Raw genomic sequence first — 18,953 nt, forward strand, 5'->3', positions numbered from 1 at the left:
CATTCATAAAAAAGATTTTTGAAGAAATCACTTCAAAAGTTAATCCTAAGGCAAAACATCAGATTATCTTTAGAACCTTTCAAGTTGTTTTGAAACTGAGTTTGAAGGTTACTAGTGGGGACTTGGAGGGATGAAGATTCACATAGGCAAACTCATGGACGGTATGACCACTAAAGGGTGGTTTCCTTAAGAATGAGTGTCAAAAATAACAGCAAAGGTGGTAACATTAGCTTCAAGATATCGTAATGTGATAAATAAATGTAGTGAAAAGAGATAATACTCAAAAACAACCCCAAGAGTCCTAGCAGAGACAGCTGAGGGTGGTGAAACAGCTTTCACAGATGGTAAAAAATTTCAGTGTTACCATTAAGCCACCAGTGCGCTAAAAGTAAAGGGCATTATCTAAACAATGAGAGATGCCAATGTTGAAACTGGACCCACTGGAGAAATAGAATGTCTATCTTAAAAGAATGAAGCACAGCTTTCAGTTAACAGCTGGTTTCAGAAATAATTTTTTAAATTACTACCAAAAATAACTATTTTTGATGTCACGATGTGAAAAGAAGCCTTCAAAGTTACATATTTGTTTATTCTGCTTTGCGGTATACCTCATGCTTTTCAGTTACTCTGCAGTGACTCCAGATAAGAGAAAATCAGGAGCTTTTTTTTCCCCTGTACCTTACTGTTAGTAGCTGCTATATTTCAGAAGGATGGAAGGAAGACAACAAGGAGGCTACAGGTGGGGAAAAAAAGGATTTCACTTTAACAAAAGAATATTTTTTCACTTTTTTCCAGGTTCTAGAGGCATAGGAAATTGAAGAGGATTAATTCCCCTTTGGGTTTTTGCATATGCACTCCACTTCCATCCTGTTGTACCTTACAGGGCTAATCTGGTCTTACCACTGCACCGGGCATCAGTCCCATCTGACTACCAAGTCCAGATTTTTCATCCAGTCCTGCCATCTGAGCTGAAAATGGCTGAAAAAAATAAGATGGGTGATTTTAGCTGTCAGTCATTCCAATGGTTCATAAAGCAAAAATCCATGCAACCAAATCTTTGTTGTTTACACTGGCTTTGCAGCACTAAGAAGTAAATTCTTGTTTTAATCATTAAAATACAAGTTGTCTTTCCAATAAATTTGAGGTGGTTTAAGGCTTCATAGACCAATCAAATGCATTACATTGTCTGCTTGCTATTCTGACTCAACCCCCACTTGAATATTAAACAAATGAGAAAATTACCTAAAAAGAAGAAAGCCTCCCGTTAAATTAATTAGATTTCTTTCACCACCTTCAAATTTAAAACACCTTAACTTCACCTGCAATATTCCTTCATGTCTTCTATGCCTTTCTTTTGTTTTCACTTATTGTGTTTCAAGTTCATAAATATCTTAAGGTAAGTGGAAACGTAGCTGATTTTATGATTTCAAATTCAAAATTTAACCATGTTGCCCTTTTCCAGCAAAGTTGAAGGCCACTGCTGTTCATGCCAATTCACAGAGACAAATGAGTTAGAGCAGGGAGAACCTTCAGTGCTCTCCTCCTTCTGCAAGCACATAGTTGAAATCAACAGTTTTATTTTGTTTTGTTCAGAGCCAGATCCTCACTCATGGCAGGCCGGAGCTTACAGTGGCTGAGAAGGAGCAGCAGCACAAATGTGCATTCAGGTCTTCTAAGATTTACAGTTTGTTTCACATCAGTTGTGCAAACACACTTTCCACAAAGCTGGAGATTGCCTAACTTCAGAGACAAGAATACAACCCAAAATGTCTTAGATCTCTGGCCACACCTATTCTTTCACATTTTCTGTGGAAATCTATGAAGGAAGGTGGTCTAACACCCGTCCTGGTGCTTCTGTGATTCTACGGGATTCCTCTGTGCTGAAGATATTTTCTTGGGCTGAATCTGCTGGATTCAGGACTATTTGGAAAGGTGATTAAGTCAAGAAATGCTGCCCAAACTTGAAAGCTGTTGGCCTAACATGAATATTTCAGCTTATTATAAGTAAAACTCTATTGTTTTCAGTAACACTGCAGGAACAATGGAGTGAGAAATGAGAACACATATCTTCCAAACAGCAATGAAAGTGTAACTGAATATACTTGAGAAATTCAAATATGTATTTCATTATCAATCATAATTAGTGTTCTATAGAATGGGGGCGGGGGGAGAAGGCAGGGGGGTAAGTCTTGCAGAACACTTTGTCTGTATCTATAGCTGGTTAGCACTGCTTTTCACAAACAATTCCTTACTTAATCTTCTCAATGTTGGTCTGAACAATTCCAGGAAAAAGTATACTTAATCACATTTTAATTTCTCTCATTAGTTATTCTGTTATTTATGATTCATCTTACTTTTTCTTTTCTAATACGGTATTCCTAATTTGGTACACCAGTTTCCCTGTACTATTGCCCAGACCTCTTGGGTTTAAATCAGATGGAAGTAACAGAACCCTACTGAGGGTTTTAGATTTGGGCACCTTGGCTTTTCTAGATGGTAAAACCCATTGCGAAAGGTGTGTCCTTTCTGACATTCAGCTTGCCCCAATTTTTGGCAGAGCTTGCACTGCCGCTAGCTGCTGTCCCTCATGACTGGGAGACACGAACTGTAGGCACAGCATTCCATGTTCATGGAAGCAAACAGAAGTTACTCTTTGTATCCTGTGGATCTGGCCCAACACTCACTTCACTTTCTACTAATGCAAGTGTAAAACGTACCCTGCTTAGTCCATCTGGTCCTGGGTGGGTAGGATGCCCTGGAGGACCAGGGTCACCAGGCTGGCCAGGGATACCAGGTTCACCATCAATCCCTTGAGGACCACGAGGACCCTAGAAAGAAAATCAGAAGTGCCAAGAGTATGCAAAGGTATTCATTAAAATCATTGTAACTGGCAAACAACTGCCTCGTTCGTGATAAATTTGTATTTCTACAGAAAGATCTTCAAACATCCCTCAAGACCTGTTCCTACCTTCAGATCTGAAGCACTGGCTAAAATTAGTCACAAATCCAACACACAAGTAAACTGCAGTAATTTCTCTCAGAGGCTCTTTTAGAAATTCAGGCTTCCTATCGTTCCATATTAGAGTATACTATTCCTGAAAAAAATTAGGCTTTGCACAAAATCTAGAATATCATGAATTTACTTTTGAAACACATATAACTCAGATTAGTGTACATACATACACATGCTTAGGAAACTCCAGTGTAAGGCTGGGTTTTTTACAGCCTCCTAACATCATTAATGGTTTAGACAGCTCATACTATTGCTGAATTCTCAACACAGTTACACTGCCAAAAATGTAGAGTAACTCCCTTGGTGTTGATGTTATCTCTAGCTAGTATTATAGGATAGCCTAGGAGACCATCCCATTGATCCCATTTTGATCACCCACTTTTGATTCCTAAACTGCTTTCATCTTTTCTTGTGTCACAACTAAAATTAAATATGCAAGCAGCTAATAAAACATTAGTGGAACAAAACCAATAGCAACAGGGCAAATAAAAATATACTTCAATCATAAATACAGACTTGAAAGTGCTTATCACTACTGCTTCCTTCATTAGAATAAAACGCTTGACAATGGCAAGGAAAAATTCTATACTGTATAATGAGCTCTTCTATTTTAAGGATCCTTAAACATAAAACTTTGGAAGCCTGGCTCAGTGAGTCATCTTTACAAACACATTTATAATCAGAGTGCTTGTATTTCCCTGAGATGAGGACTGTGTCTCCTTGCAGTCTGCAACATATTTGAGTGGAATTTATGTCTGAACTAGTATGGATCGCATGTTAAAGCTAAAGCATTCCCTTGGGAAAAGGCTACACTGAGATAACGTTGACAATAAGATTCCTGAAAACTCCCAGAGAATGAGCTAATTCCCTTAATTCTTGATCTGTCTTTATGGTCTGAAATTCCCATAAGCTTAGCAATCAGGAAAAAAACCTTTTCTTATCAGACATGCACATACACACACACCCCTACTCGCAGAATGAATTGTGAATAGATGGTATTTGGAAACAAATGAGTGGATTTGTGCATGTTGGATGGAAGCAGAAGGTTCTAGCAGAAAACTTTAATATTTCTGTTATAAATAAAAGTACACACCGCCAAACCTAAAAGTGCGTACTGTCCAAAGGAGGAAAAGAATGTTATCTTCTTTCCTTTGTTCTCAAAATAAAAATAAAACAAAGCTAAGCATCAGAGAAAAAAAACCACAGTTGCCTATAAAGAATTAAGCAAGCTTCAATATAATGACTGATTTTCAGCATCCAAACCAAGACACATTAACAAAATCTGATATGAAAAAGGTCTTTTTTTCGTTTCTTTTAAGAAAAGGACCTACTTTTTAGCCACCAAAAATCAACCTGCTTCAAGAGCAACACTGCAAACCCCCACACAAAACCCCCAAAAGAATGTTTATATTTGTAGGTGGCATCTAACCAGCGGTATATAACCAATGTTTGTGAGTTTATTAATAAAATCTAGATTATACTTTTATTTATTTTATATTATTTATCTATTTATATGTATATTTAAAAAAAGGCCCTTTCATTTTCTTTCACGAGCTCAAGGTCAGAGGTTTAAAAAAAAGGGGGGGAAAATTCTCACATAGGCCACGAGGTGGCACCGTTTAAACACCCAGTTTACTCATTCTGGCCCATTGCTGCTGCTGTTCAAAAAACTATTACAGGTTTTGCCTGTAATGGAATAAAAGGAAATGTGCATCATGCTACAACACTCTCAAACTACTATCCATTTTAACTGCTACTGCAATTACAATCGAATGTAAATCCATATTGAAACAAAACATATCAATGGTTCTGAGGATGCTCAAGCTTATTTTCTGTCTTCAAAAGAACATTTGTGAACACATAAATTGTATCATGCTCCAAAATTCCCCCTCCCTAGACACATTTTGCAAATGCAAACATGTTATTCCCTAGCTGTTTCTCTCTCATTGTTACACTAACAAAGAATCTGAAGTAAAAAGTATGCTAATATATCTGAATTCATTTCACATCTAAGGGTCCTGCTATTGTAAAAGGCAGAAATCCATAGCAAGGTTGAGCTTCTTCTGCTCACTAGTCAGTAGGAGCCCATTTGAAGGAAAAAAAAATCCAAAGAAACAAACAAAAGGCTTGGAAATGTGCTTAGTGGTTCTGTAATATCACCAGTCAGTAATGTATTTACCCAGACTAATTTTATAAAGGGTGTCTGTACAAGGTTACCTGCTCAATGAAGTATTTTAAACAAACTGCAATGTGCAGAGAGGTTTTCATAATATAAACTGCAGGTGTGAGCTAACATTTTTTTCCCACAAGTATAAATAACAAATCCTGCACTAGCAGTCACTCTGTAACTAAAGCAGTGTTCTTCGGTCTCAGACCTACACTCTAACATACACATCGCTCACCAGAACCTTTGACGTAATGTTTTCAAAGGACCTGACTGCAGTGTAATAACCTGTGTCAATGGAACTCAGAACTATTTACGGCCTTTTGGTATTTTAGGTGCTTCTAGCCACCACTCTGTAGAGACATACAAAGGATGCATGGCACAGAATCAGAAATTATTTAGCATCTCATTGATAATTCTGCATATTAGGAAAGCACTTCAGATGTGTCTATAAACACAGTCGAGATTCCTCTGCACACCACAAGATTTCACAATTACTCCCAGAATTCTTTTACACATCTTGATCCTCTTTCATCAGAGAAACATCTTCTGGTGATCTAGAGAGCAGCAGTGGCTTGGCATCCATGTCAGAGAGGCTACACACTTACTCCACTGCTTTAGAAGAAGTGTCATTACCGTCTATGGACAACAGGCACTCACTGGAGGAACAGCACAAAGGAGTCAGTTTTAGGCCGATGCCTAAACTCAGTATTGGCTTGTTCTCTCCTGAGGGATAGGAAAATATCCACGTAGAAATTACAATGAAACAACTTTTAAAAATCTGCTTTTAGCAGCTTCTGCTCTTTGACCTAGCTTTTTCAAAAGGAACGTGTCATCTTTGGCATTTTCAGCCCTCCCTTTTGGCCTTTCTGTGGTTCTCCACATGCAGACACTGAAATTCCCTTATGAAGTCTTTATTTCCACTGAGCAATCTTGATTATATTATTCACCAGCATACCAACATATGTAGTCACATATTAACTCCTGCTAACGTCCTGAGCTTTGCCTTTTCTAAAATACTCTGAGCCACACAGCTCACACTACTGATGCATAGTAGTAACCAGCAAAAAGTCAGCAAGTTCCTAAACAGGCAAACATGATGTTCCAGTTTTGTTCTATTTTCTTTTTTTTTTTTAAATCCTGGAGAAAGCCATACTCTCAGACACTACTCTGGATAACTGTTGAAAAAGTATGGCTTTTAATGGAAATACTGCTAAACCTGTCAACTATCTCAAAGCATTCAGGTTTCAAATCTACCCAGAGAATTCTGAGATATAACTGTTTTTCTGTTTGTTATCTGATTCTTGAAAAATATGAGGAATGTTCTGGTAACTCTAGAAGACAAGGAGACAGTTTAAAGCTGTCTAACCTTTTAAGGTTACTGCAGTACCTAATTTCTGAGAATATTTAATAACTTACAGGTCTTCCCTTTGGTCCTCGTTCTCCTCGTGGTCCTTGTGAGCCTGGAGGTCCCTAAAAGAAAGATTAGAAATATTAAGTACCTTTTAAACTAGTTAACGATTAATAAAGGTCTGAAAATATGAAATGCAATGTTTATTTGAAAATTAATGTGGTTCCTTTTTTTCATGATCATAAAGAAAACAGCTACAATCACCGAGTAGTCAATATTTCTTCCCAATAGTACATTGCCTGAAGGGAGTAGAACCAGGATGCAGAGATCTACAAAATGGTTTCATCTCTCATGTGCTCCACAGGTTAATTTAGCAAAGGTTTTCTGAATGCTGGAGGCTCTTAATGCAGAGACATACAGGTTTGAGACACCCTTCCTGCTAGTCCAGAACTGCTCTCTGCTTATCCACAGCCAGGGACCATACTGCATCTCCTTCTACTCCTGCTAGAAAAGCATTCTCCAGCATCAACCTCACACAAAGATCCTCAGACACACATGTGCTACAAGCACACATCCATTCACTTAGGGCATGGGCAGACCTGACAGTAGTGAAAAAATCCCATAATCTTGTTGAGTCCTCAAATCCAGCAGCTTTGCATACAATACCCACTACAGGCATGGAATAGTCCTCCTTCACCTCATCATCACAATATAAAACAGAAATGGCAGAAAGTGGAAAATGTTATCATTGAGAAACAGAAGTCCAAAAAGCACTCACAGCTGGTCCTGGGCGGCCTCGTATTCCTGAAACCTAAAGAAGGCAATACAAATTAAAGTTACCACATAACGTTACGGCTGTATTTGTCATGACTACCCTACAGAAAATTAGTTAATGAAAAGCAAACAGCAAGACAGAAAATTAAAGCACCAGGCAATTTGCAAGGCTTTTTGGAGAAGAAGAAGGAAAAGAAAAAAAACAAAAAAGTTCACTGGTTATGTCTTTCCAGTTTGGAGTCCTTTTATAAGCAATATCAGCAAAATTTTGGAAGTATCATTGTTATTCCAAAAAAGATGAAACAAATTAGTGAATTACAATGATTTAGTCTCAAGTTATCGATTCTTTTAATTTGTTTGTCTTCATGCTAGGAAGGGATAATAAAGATAGAAAATGACAATCTATTTCACCAGTTTTCTCAAGTGTCTCTACACTTTCCAGATACTAACTTACCAGTATACCTCCACAAAATTCTAACTATAGAAATAAAGGCTATGACAGATTTAACTCAATAAGATTTTTTTCCCAAAAATGCAATTGACAGGAATTTCTCATGTAACATATGTGAAACAGTGTAACTAATTCCATTCCTTTCATTCCCAGGCTGTACATTGTTGTTGTATTTCCTCAATTACTGCAATTCTGCTTTAAAGCACTAAAATGTACGCTTCTAGGGTGTGCTGATAAATGAAGAAAAAAATGGACTTACAGGTGGCACTATTCCAGGTTCTCCTTTTTGTCCCTGTAGGAAAAAGATACAAAAACATCAGATGGGGAAAAAAATAGTGAAAGTACAATTAACATTTTCGCCAATACCATCCCTGTGGCTGTGACAAATGCTAAGACTTTTCTAAGCGTACAACTGAGACTAAATTAAATTACCTGTGATAGCTAATCCATACTATTTTTAATGACTATGGTCACTGATTAAACAAAGACTATAAATTAACAGACTTTGCCTAACTGCATAATGTACTGGCTGAAAGAAGAGTCAAGCTGAAAAAAAAACAAAACATGATATTTAAGTACTAGAAAATATGTTCTAGTTCTGTTATTGGATGATTTGCTTCATATGAAATGCAGAGCCCAGAGCAGCATTCAGATTCCATTTCTTCAAGGTATCAAATCAAAATTCATATCATTAAATCTATGGACAAAAAGCCCCTGCATGTCCATCTGCGGCATAGGGACAGAACACCAACTGGTATCACATAGCCTCAGAGTGAAGGGGACAGCATTTGCCAATTGACTTTTCTCTGCGCTGAATGTGTTGACAGTGATTATATGTTACATAAAATAACTGGGTTTAGATTTATTGGTGGTAACTGGTTTATTAAGGGAAAAAAGAGGACTTTTTAAAGATAAAAAATTTCCTGCCTTGTTTATCAAGTAATAAGAAGCTGGTTACAGTCCATTTATTTCCATGAACTACCTCTGCATAGAGCTACTGGCTTTTAGCTAGTGTATATACTTAATCACCTAAAAATTATTCCAGTTATTTCTTGTAGCTGACTACTATCTTAGAAGCTCATTTATCAGAATGTATTTTAATTTCTTTTGTAAAAATAGATCTTCTCTTTGTTTAATTGCATACCATGAGCGATGCTGCCCACAGAACCGTGGCTCTGTGCAAGAACGCATCGTCCCAGTACTACCTACTGCACACTGGACAGCTAAGTCTCAGCAAAAAACAAGCTGCAAGTTTTAATAGTTTGGCTTCTAATGACCTAGTGGTCCCTTCCTTCATTTTGTGGCACTGCTAGAGATGAAACAACCAAACTACTCAAACTGGAATTCCTTTGATGTAGACAGCAGGGATTTTCAGCCAGGGGATTCTCTATATTAAGACCAGGATTTTTGCCTGCATCCTAGCATTTTTTCCATATGGACTGCAATCTCCCTAGCCACTGAGGAAGACCAAGAGGAAAGAATTAAGTGTTTCTAACAGAGCTTATATTTATTTTCTGTGAAGTGCTCCAAGGAAATGCAAGTGATTCTTTTAACAGTTGTAATACATTAAAAAAAAAAAAAAAAAAAAAAAAAGGCAATCTTACCTTTCTTCCTCTACCTATTAAAAAGGACAAAAGAAGAAAAGAGGAAATTAATGTTTTACTCTGAGAGACAGAACACGGTAAGATTTGAGTGAAGGTGTTTCAGCTAGAGCCAGCCCTGATCCTGGATGCACAGAAGATGGTGTATCGCCTACAAGGAGCTGGGGAAGTTCCCAGGGACAGACATATGGCCTTGTTCAGGTGTAAGGAATTGGAAGGGTTTGCAATGATGTCCCCTGATTCTCAGCCATCATCGCATACAAAAAGAAAAAGCACTTTAGGAAAGCAGAATAACTTGTGGGGAATTGTCAGAAGCTGGCCTAGTGATTGACAGCGAAGTTAAAGGAAGCTTTATTGCTGACTTCAATACAAGCAATGTTAATGGATCCACAACAAATTACACAGCATTTTTCAAAAGACAGAGCTGACTGAGGGATTTTTGACCTTTTCTCATTTGAAAAACACCTACAATATCACATGCTTGCATTCAGAGCTGTACAGCCACACTCACACCCACAAAAATCCTCCAGAGGAACATTTTAATACCTTGAATAACAGTAAGGAACTCTGGAATGTATCCATACCGCTTTTATATTTGCTGGGTGTACCTTGTTGGCGTTGGCCTAATGCCTCTGAAAACACAGCAGGATGCACCATCTATTTATTAATGCTTGCCACATCTTGCTCCATTGCTCAATTACAGAAGTATCTACTACATGGTCTTTATCACTACTTTGTTCTATATAAGCTAATCGACAGCGATTATATCTCATGAAGAAATTTCTTTAATTATTATATATAGAATGTAATTCAAATAATTCAATACAATACACAGTTATTAATGAGCATTAATTGCAAGTTAAGAGATTTTCTTTTAGGAAAATTGTGGGGGGATTGCTTCATCCAAGTCTCTCCAGGAAGAAGAAATGGACTGGAAAAGACATAATCTTTAAGATATGTAACAGAAAGTATGCAAACAGGGAGTTAATAACGCTTCATGCTAATTTATATTCCTATGTCTCACAAAAGGATCACACGTCCATGTTTCCACTTTGGGGAAATACTTTATACTGTTTACATGTAATGTTTACTTTTATTCATTCATTGGAGGGGCCTCAAATTGAGCATTTTATTAAAGCATGTACTTATTTTATTATATATATTTACTATATAAATATATATTTATCTTAATATGTTTATTATATATATTTATCTTAATATATTCATCTTTCAGTTCCAGATGAACCACAAAAAGAAGCTAGAATTCAACCTCCTTGAAATATCAAGATGGAATTCAGATCAACCTTTTAGTTATAATGCCATTTGGGCTTATATCAGATTCATAGTTAGAAGAAAACTGTTTCCAGAGCCAGCTCAGGTGCAACCCAAGATGGAAGATAACTGGCAGGTATCTACTATTTTCAGGTTTAAACTTTCACCATGGAAATACTATTAGAAATTTCAATATCATGAGGTTCCTAGTTCTTTGGGCTGTCTCTCCTTTCAAAAAAAGGAACCTGGAAAGCAATCTTACCAATGGTGGTGTCAAAATCGCGTGTTGTATGGGGACACACAGGACAGCACTCTCCGGGGGGCACCTGGGGGTTCTCACACTCCAGCACATCTTGACACTGGATTTCATCGCAAAGAATAGCTCCATTGTCACAGACACAAATTTGGCACGGTGAGGGCTTCCAAATATCCCTGTTCAGGTACATCTGGCCATTTTGAGTGCAGGCTATTTCTTCAACATCTTCTCCTGGGATAGGAGAGAGAATATACAACACATTTTCCAACCGTGAAATCAAAGGAGGAGTAGGTCTGGACAAGGGAAGAGCACATCTAGAGATGAGAAGCAGCATCACGTACATAAAGAAAACATTCCATCGGCATAGCTGATGTTGATATTAAGGACTTTTAAATATCAGTCATCTTAAATGTCTGTCTTATTTTACCACCTTATTTCTTGATCAGAAAGAAGTAAAATAGAGTCATCGCAGAGTGCACAAACTTGCCACAGTATCAAATGAACATTGCCTCACAAGTCTCTGGATGTCATTCTGCTCAGTGGGGTACTAACTCTGCATTGAGGAACTCCTGCCACATGCCTGCTCTTTGTAACTCTTGTGCACAGGGTGTTAGAGACGTCCGACTGGGGAGAAGAACCTGCGAGACTTCTGTACGAAGTGGCATACACTACCTGCTCCCTGATGCAGGCAACTTACACAGCCAGACTTATGACAGTTTTGAACAACATGGCAGTGGTTGTTGAAAAGAAAAAAAACTCATTTATTGGGGTCTTGGTGTAAGGTAATACCAACATGGAGAATCAAATTTTCCAAACGGGACAGTCAGTCACTGTCCAGTGGCAATAGCAGTCTCCATTGCAAGGGTACTTGCAGCAGTTTCTCCAGCTGAGTGAAGAGAGGCTCCTCAAACTACTTCTTTTGCTCAGTGTTCATAATCCAGCTGGTCATGGCTCTACGGGATTACCCCAGCACACTCATAAATTATTGCTATAGATATATATTAACTATATACAAAATACCTCTTAAATATTTTAACTATATATGAAAGACTATCCTGTGTGGCCATTTATATAGGAATAGCATTGACTGCCTATATGCATGTATCCTATCTATCTACATATTCACATAATTGTATGGAGGTCATTCTATTTTATTGAAGTTGCATGTCATTTTTACCCTAATCCATTCCATTTACAGAAAGTTTACTTTCTTTCTTGTCTTAATATTATTCTTTCTTTCTTTTCCTTGAATTCCAATTTAGAATTAATTTCTTACTAATCATTTAGAAAGCCATTCCATATAGTTTTTGCTCTCTCCTCTCCAACAGATCTACCACCACCAAGGCAGAACAACTTCTCTGGGTTGAATTTATAACTTAGAAATTTCAAAAATTTCCTCATTTGACTGATGGCAGCATTTAAGGGGGCATAACCATCTCTTCAGGCACTCTTCTATCCATACTTAAGTCTATGCCTTTGTTTTCTTCCTATTCTGTAGGCAAATACTCCAAATATCTGGATTTTTTTTTAACCATGAGATGAGTATATCTCAGTATGTCCCCTAAACATAAAATATGTCTGATAAAGAATTCAAAAATCAAGTAAAGTGGAAACTTTTCTTCGGGTATCCAACATTTTTCAGAACACCCTATCAGCAAAAAAAAAAAAAAAAAAAAAAAAAAATTTCACTTTGGCCCAATGAATATTTTGTCCTTTAAAGGAACACAAGCACCTGCAAAAGCAATGAACTGTCCCCAGACTGTCCCTAGACAATGGGCCACAAACCTGCAAACCAAGAACCCCAGTGCTAAGACGCCCTCTGAGTCACACACACCAAAGCTGTCACACACAATCCAAGGTGATTCTCCCGACCCCTGGGATGCTGTGGAGAAGATTAATCTTACCTGGGTGGAGCTCCATCTGACCACAGAAACCTTCCTATCCAAAAAATTTTTTTGCAACTGGACAATCCAGTTAAAACATTATCTGAAAATTCCCAAACAGCCCTAATTTCTAACTGAAACAAGACTGGGAATAAGGGCAATTTTATGTACCTATGTGTACATATATATATATAGGACACATCCCACTAGTCAAAGATCACAACCATTATTTTTTTTAAAAAATCTGTTATTTGCCTAAAAATTAACAGCTCTAAGCACCAGGACAGCTTCACTCTTCTATGCATTTCTGTCCTAATTTAAACCAGATGTAAACAAAAAATCTTGAAGTAATAAATACAAACAGATTTGGAATTTCAGCTTCATGCCTCAACTCAAGTCCAGTTACTCCATCAATGTCAAAGCTTGGAGAAATGGAGCAGATGTGTCATTAACTGTTGCCTGCCATCGCTAACTTCTGCAGCTTTCTAACAGAAACTGAAATCCAAATTTTTACCAGGTCAGCTCCTCTCTTCAATCAGTTTATCACACCGACTGACAAAATTACTCTAAGGGGTGCTGCAGAAGCTCAGGAGGAAATGTTTTCAGTGTGAAGTAAAGACTTCAAACAAGTGTGCTGTGCAGTCCATTTATGACACTGTGAGAATCATTTTCCAAACTGCAGATCGTATTTTGGAAACCACTCTTCTCGCTTCTCCCTTGTGTGCATGACATAATGCGCTGTCTGACATATTTAGCCTTTTCCACCCATATGTCTGGCATATGGTCTATGTCTTCGTTAATGTATCACCCACAGAACTTGTTGTGCTGTTCAGAAGAGCAGCAGTTTGCATAAATGAAATTTCTAAGTTACTGAGCCCAAAGTCAGCATTCTGTCATAACTTCAAACAAACCACATAGCAACTGCTTTGGCAAATCAGAGCTGAGCCAGATGGTGACTAGCTTCTGCCTGGGTCATGCTCAGTGGCTGAGAAAGAGGCAGAGGAAGACAGGGGAGAAAAGCACATACCAGCTTCTGGAGTGTACTAAGTCGTCTGTTTTCCTATCAGATTGCAGATATGCTGATAATATAAAAACAAACAAACAAACAAACAAGCAAAAAAAACACCAACACAAAAACCCACCCTACAATACTGCCAGAAAACATATTTTTAATTTTAAATAACCTGATTACGTTTGGAGCTTCTAGTTTTCCTTTCTGCTGTGACTGAATTGCACTGAGAGAGTAAGCTGAAAAGAGCAGCTATTTCAAAGCCAACTCATCTCACAAGCACATTTTGACATTTTACTCTCAGACCTGAACTGGAGGCATGTTATCCATCTACACCCAGACCAGGAAAGGCAGCAAAGGAAATTGTTCTACCGTTTCCTCCCTGGTCTGGAAATCTGCAAGTTTTTTGAATTACAGAGACCAAGTCACAAACTCTTTATGTTGCATGTTCTTTCTGCCTCTGCAGTTGTAACACAAGGTGCTGAATGGCTTGAGAAGCAGCTTTGGAAATTCTTAATGTGGCAAACGGTTCTGCTAGCCCATTAACCGATTCCTTTCTCACCAACAAAAAGTATTGGACCTGAGTAGAGAATCTACAGGGTTGCAAATCCATTGAAGTCAGTGAAAATGAGTTTCAAACCAGTCTGCAAATATAAAAGGCAGGTAGAAGAAATACCCTATGATATATTTAAGGACTCATACATTCACGAGTTTGCACAAAGGACCTTCGTGAAAGAGGATTGTCAATGAAAAGCACAGTGAGTACAATGCAATTATTTTTCTGCTACATATTGATCTGTTGGAGTATCAGTTCTACTTTAAAGAACGATTTGATCCGAATTCAGTCAGTTATTGCTAATATACTAAATCATCATACTTGGAGACTACATATTAACAGTTTGGAAGTAAAAATCACATCATGCACTGACATATCCAGGCCCAGTTTTGTGACAACACTGAACTTGTACGAATTACCGGGGGAGAAACCCCATCCCAGCCACTAGATGGCTGTCAAAGCCCATCCGTCATCACGAGCAAGTGTCAAAGAAGTTCATGCACAGTAAAGGCGTGCAAGGCACACCCTGCTTTGGGCATTTTATGCTGAGCTTGTTTTCCTTTACAATTTCTCTCAAGGTTAATTCCACTCCTCAACAAGCCAACAACAGGGCAAGTGTTTTAAAGGATAGCATATGAAACCATGGCAATCTTGCATCACCAGATACACATCATTTTGAAAGCAACACCTGGAAATTCACTGCTGCTTGATTTGATGTTTAAAGATACTCCTCATTATTGTACTCATTGCTTTCATCGACTTCTGGTTCACACCTTGCATGTGAACAAGGAAAGTAAGGCGTGGGCATGGAACCAGGTAGAACAAAAAGAAAGAAAGGAGGAAGGAAAATGACACCATAAAAAGAGAAAAGGGCGGAACACAGCATCTTGAGCAAAATATTTTAAAAGAAAAGCATAAAAAGTGGGAGAAAAGACTACTCCAGATGTACAAACAGGGAGACTTGCTGAAGCTGCCATCCTAAGGTCTCATTTTTCCTTGCAGAAACATCCCTAAAGCCCCAAACTACACTCTCCTGTTCCCCATCTCCGCTTATAGACAACCTAATAAAGAAGCAGTCAAACACCATTACTTCAGCTGAGAAGATAGCAGGTATACAATAAAATGCAATACATTCCTCAGTGCCTTACTTGGGAAAAAAATGGCCCAAGTTAAACTTTCAGATATATAGGTTTTCTGCAGACATTACCAACTTTGGTTCATAGATTAAATGGTAAGGGAAAGAAAAGGATTTGACAGCGAAGCAGCTCCATTTCATTGCGTTTTTACTAGTCCTACCAGTGCAATAATTAAAGGAACCTAAAGACTGATAGACCTACAGCAGTAGAGAACATAGTCCAACAAAGGCAGAAAAGATGATGAACGGTATTGAAAGCAGAGTCTGCCAGTTTTATGCTTTCTTCTGTCAAGACAGACTTCTTGATGCATACTGTAACCAAACCCCAATGCTTTTACATTGCTTAACATAAAAAGACTGGAACAGAAGAAGTTTGTCTATTTAATGAAAAAGGGTTGGAAACAAAACAGCTTGTGCAGGTAGCTTCTCATCCTCTCTTTGTCATTCAGATGCTAGTTTGTGAAAAGCATAAGGAAATATAAGACTACATAGATAAACTGGTTTTTTAAGTTTAATAAAATTTCTAGAATATGAAAAGCTGAGTTTCAAGTTGTGAATTACAAAATTTAATCCTGCTGACTCACAAAGCAGAGGTGCAGAAGTAAATCAAAGTGAAAGATGATACGTGCTAACAACCATTTTGCAGATGTACTGTTGTTCATGTGTACAGACTGCCAAGAGAGGGATTGGCGTTAATAATATTTGATTGTCAGCCTGCTGCAACAATAATGTAGGGCTTGATCCACTTCCCATTAAATCAGTGGAAAAAACCCTCTCATTTACTCCAATAAGAATCAGACCACCTTTTTTTTATCTTTTGATAACTTTTTGGGGGGTGGTAATAAATAAAGTATTATCCAAATTAGTGTGCCATAAAAATTATAATGTAAACACCAATTATTTTGAAAATCAGATACTTTTCAGGAGTGCTGACAAATACAAAACCTATTTTGCATTTGTTGTAAAGAAACAGTTCTTGTTAATATCGATTAATGCACACAGTTTACATAAGAACTTTACACTTACGTACGTGAGGATGAACCTGAAATCCCTTACCAATAAAAGACTGAACTGATTCACAATTCACTTAATATGAAATATTTGATTGTCAAAATGAAATCAAATTTACATTCAGACATTTCCATTCAGGATACATCATGCATCTCAGTGAACTTTAGATAACAGCTACAGTACAACAATGCACTTAAGTCCAAATAACTTGGCATTCTTTTGGAAACACTGACCACTAACAAGGTCTATAACACAGTGTTAATTCACTAAGGGTTACAGAAGATGAATGTCCTCTCAGTGACTTCAAATTTAGTTTAAGTCTCCCTGCATAGCCAAGAGAATAAGCAACGAATGACACACACAGATTCATCAAGAGTATTATGCAGAGGTTTTATTCATTACAGGGCTGTCTAAAGTAACAACTAGCACAGACATTCATTGGTGTAAAATAAGATGACTTTTTCAAAGTCTGTGGCTCTGCATTGTTTTATGCCAGCTGACAGTCCAGATGAACATTTCATTTTGCATTTCCCTTGTGGTTTCCTAAGGAAATTAGGCTTACGTGATCCTACTGGCAGCACTATGACACCTGTGTCCCCAAGCCCATTTGATTCCAGTGGCTGACTTCAGCCAAGTTTGATGGAGACCAGGTCACTATGATAATTGTGCTCCTGCAAATTTTGTGAACACAGACAGTTAGGAAGAGAAGGAAGTTCCAAGTTAGTGCCCACCAAGGCTCCCTTGCAAACAAGTGGGTAATAACAAATCCCTTTCATCATACCTTTGGGAATGCACACAGGCACACGGTTTAAAACACAAACCTGTAGGAAACCAGGTTTCATCAGAACTGTTTCTTAGGAAAAGAGATGAGTTTTTTTAATCTATCCTGCAGAGTTCCTGCTTAAAAAAATCCTAGAGCATAATTTGCAAAGTTGACAATAAATGTTTTTAAAAGCATTCCACAGGTCAAAAGACATTGAATCATCTTAATTCTAAATGAGTTTTCAAAGTGATTGAGGGGGTCAATCCTCTAGACAAGGAGCTGCAACCCTTTGTGTGCCTTGTTTCAGAAGTAGAAAAGTCCCAGGGTGTTCTCCTAAATGGTGTAGATAATTTTAAAATATGTATTTTAGGACTGGAAAATTACAGACTCAACTTTTTTTTCCTGCAGAGTCTACAAATAACGTTAAGTATGAATAAATACTGCTAAGTATCAAGGTGCAAGTCAACTCCCAAGCAGAGAATTAATTGCTATAGCAGTTAACCAAAGCCTTACTAAAGACATACACTTTGCAGCTGGCCAGTCGCTTCTGGCTGGCACTAAGGTGAGGGACTTCACCCTCTTGAGTTTCATCAACCAAGAAAATCCAACCTCAAAACTCTAAACAACAGTCCAGAGGCAGAAAGCAACAGCAAAACACTGTACCCTGACTCAGGAGAAAAGGTAATCTCCCAGGTAAAGGGCTTTCTGAGTCTGATCTGGCAACTGGGTTTTGCCTTTTCCAGAATATTGTGCCAAAATTAATAATTCTGTTTACCACTCCGCACTGTAATTCCAGATTTGGCTGAATAGGGAAAACTGAAGAGGAAAAACTGTGTTTAGGATGTTGTTAGACTCCTCTGAATGAATTTTAAATTAACATCTGAAGTATACAACTGCTTCTCCCCTGTTTCCTTAACTGGATGGAAACAATACTACCCTACATTTGGCTTGGTAGTCCGTATTACCCCAACTCACAGGTTCATGTATTTATGTCTCCATCAGTGCTAACAGGAGTTTTGCTTGCCTTTTTATGGATAAAGTTAATTTCCAACACAAAAAAATCAAGAGCAATGTTTTTATTACAAGATTCAACACATGCTGGATACAAAGGCAGAATATACTGGGATACCTTCCAGTAAAAACAATTTCTGTTGCTGGTCCCACAGCACTATCCAATGTTTATTATACTGTTCAATTCCCTAAGAGCATCTGATGATGCTGTATCTGCATATTAACCTCACTGTTCCTGAGCTACTGAACAAGACTGAACCCTTCTAAACACCCCATCTTATACTACGGACGGGGCAGGGAACTGTGCAGCAGCAACACTTTGCTGAAAGGTTGGTCAGGCTGGTCCTTTTCTGTTGGTTACTCCACAGTGTTGGATCTGCAAACTTTGAAAGCACTTCGTTAAACTAACTCACTAGTTACCCCATGAATAAGGTTAGGTGTAAACGTGTTTTTACTTTGTTTTTCTATTTTTACTTTGGTTTACAAGTAGGGTGGCTGGACACATTGTTTGGTGCCTGCAGGAGAATAGGGTGAAGGAGGAAGTTTGAAGAGCTTGATCTGCCAGTGGTGCTCATACAAATACTCTCAGATGACAGCAATCAAGCCTCAAGCATACAGTGGCAAATAAAATTACTTCCAAATGTGTAAGGCTGTGCAAAGATTGTAATGGGGAGGCATTCAGGACATGCCTGAGAAAACACTG

General features: G+C 38.0%; 1 protein-coding gene across 1 annotated transcript in view; it reads right to left on the reverse strand.

Annotated features, from left to right (window-relative positions):
* COL5A2 (collagen type V alpha 2 chain) overlaps window positions 1-18,953 on the reverse strand; it is a 112,794-nt gene that overhangs the window by 43,305 nt on the left and 50,536 nt on the right. Inside the window, exons 2-8 of the mRNA XM_075027974.1 lie at window positions 10,889-11,113; window positions 9,358-9,371; window positions 8,013-8,045; window positions 7,307-7,339; window positions 6,597-6,650; window positions 2,718-2,828; window positions 901-978 (exon numbers count right to left, since the gene is read on the reverse strand). Coding sequence (XP_074884075.1) covers window positions 901-978; window positions 2,718-2,828; window positions 6,597-6,650; window positions 7,307-7,339; window positions 8,013-8,045; window positions 9,358-9,371; window positions 10,889-11,113 — 548 coding nt within the window. The remainder of the gene's footprint in view (window positions 1-900; window positions 979-2,717; window positions 2,829-6,596; window positions 6,651-7,306; window positions 7,340-8,012; window positions 8,046-9,357; window positions 9,372-10,888; window positions 11,114-18,953) is intronic.

The sequence above is a fragment of the Buteo buteo genome, chromosome 5 (assembly GCF_964188355.1).
Source record: "Buteo buteo chromosome 5, bButBut1.hap1.1, whole genome shotgun sequence".
NCBI lineage: Eukaryota > Metazoa > Chordata > Aves > Accipitriformes > Accipitridae > Buteo > Buteo buteo.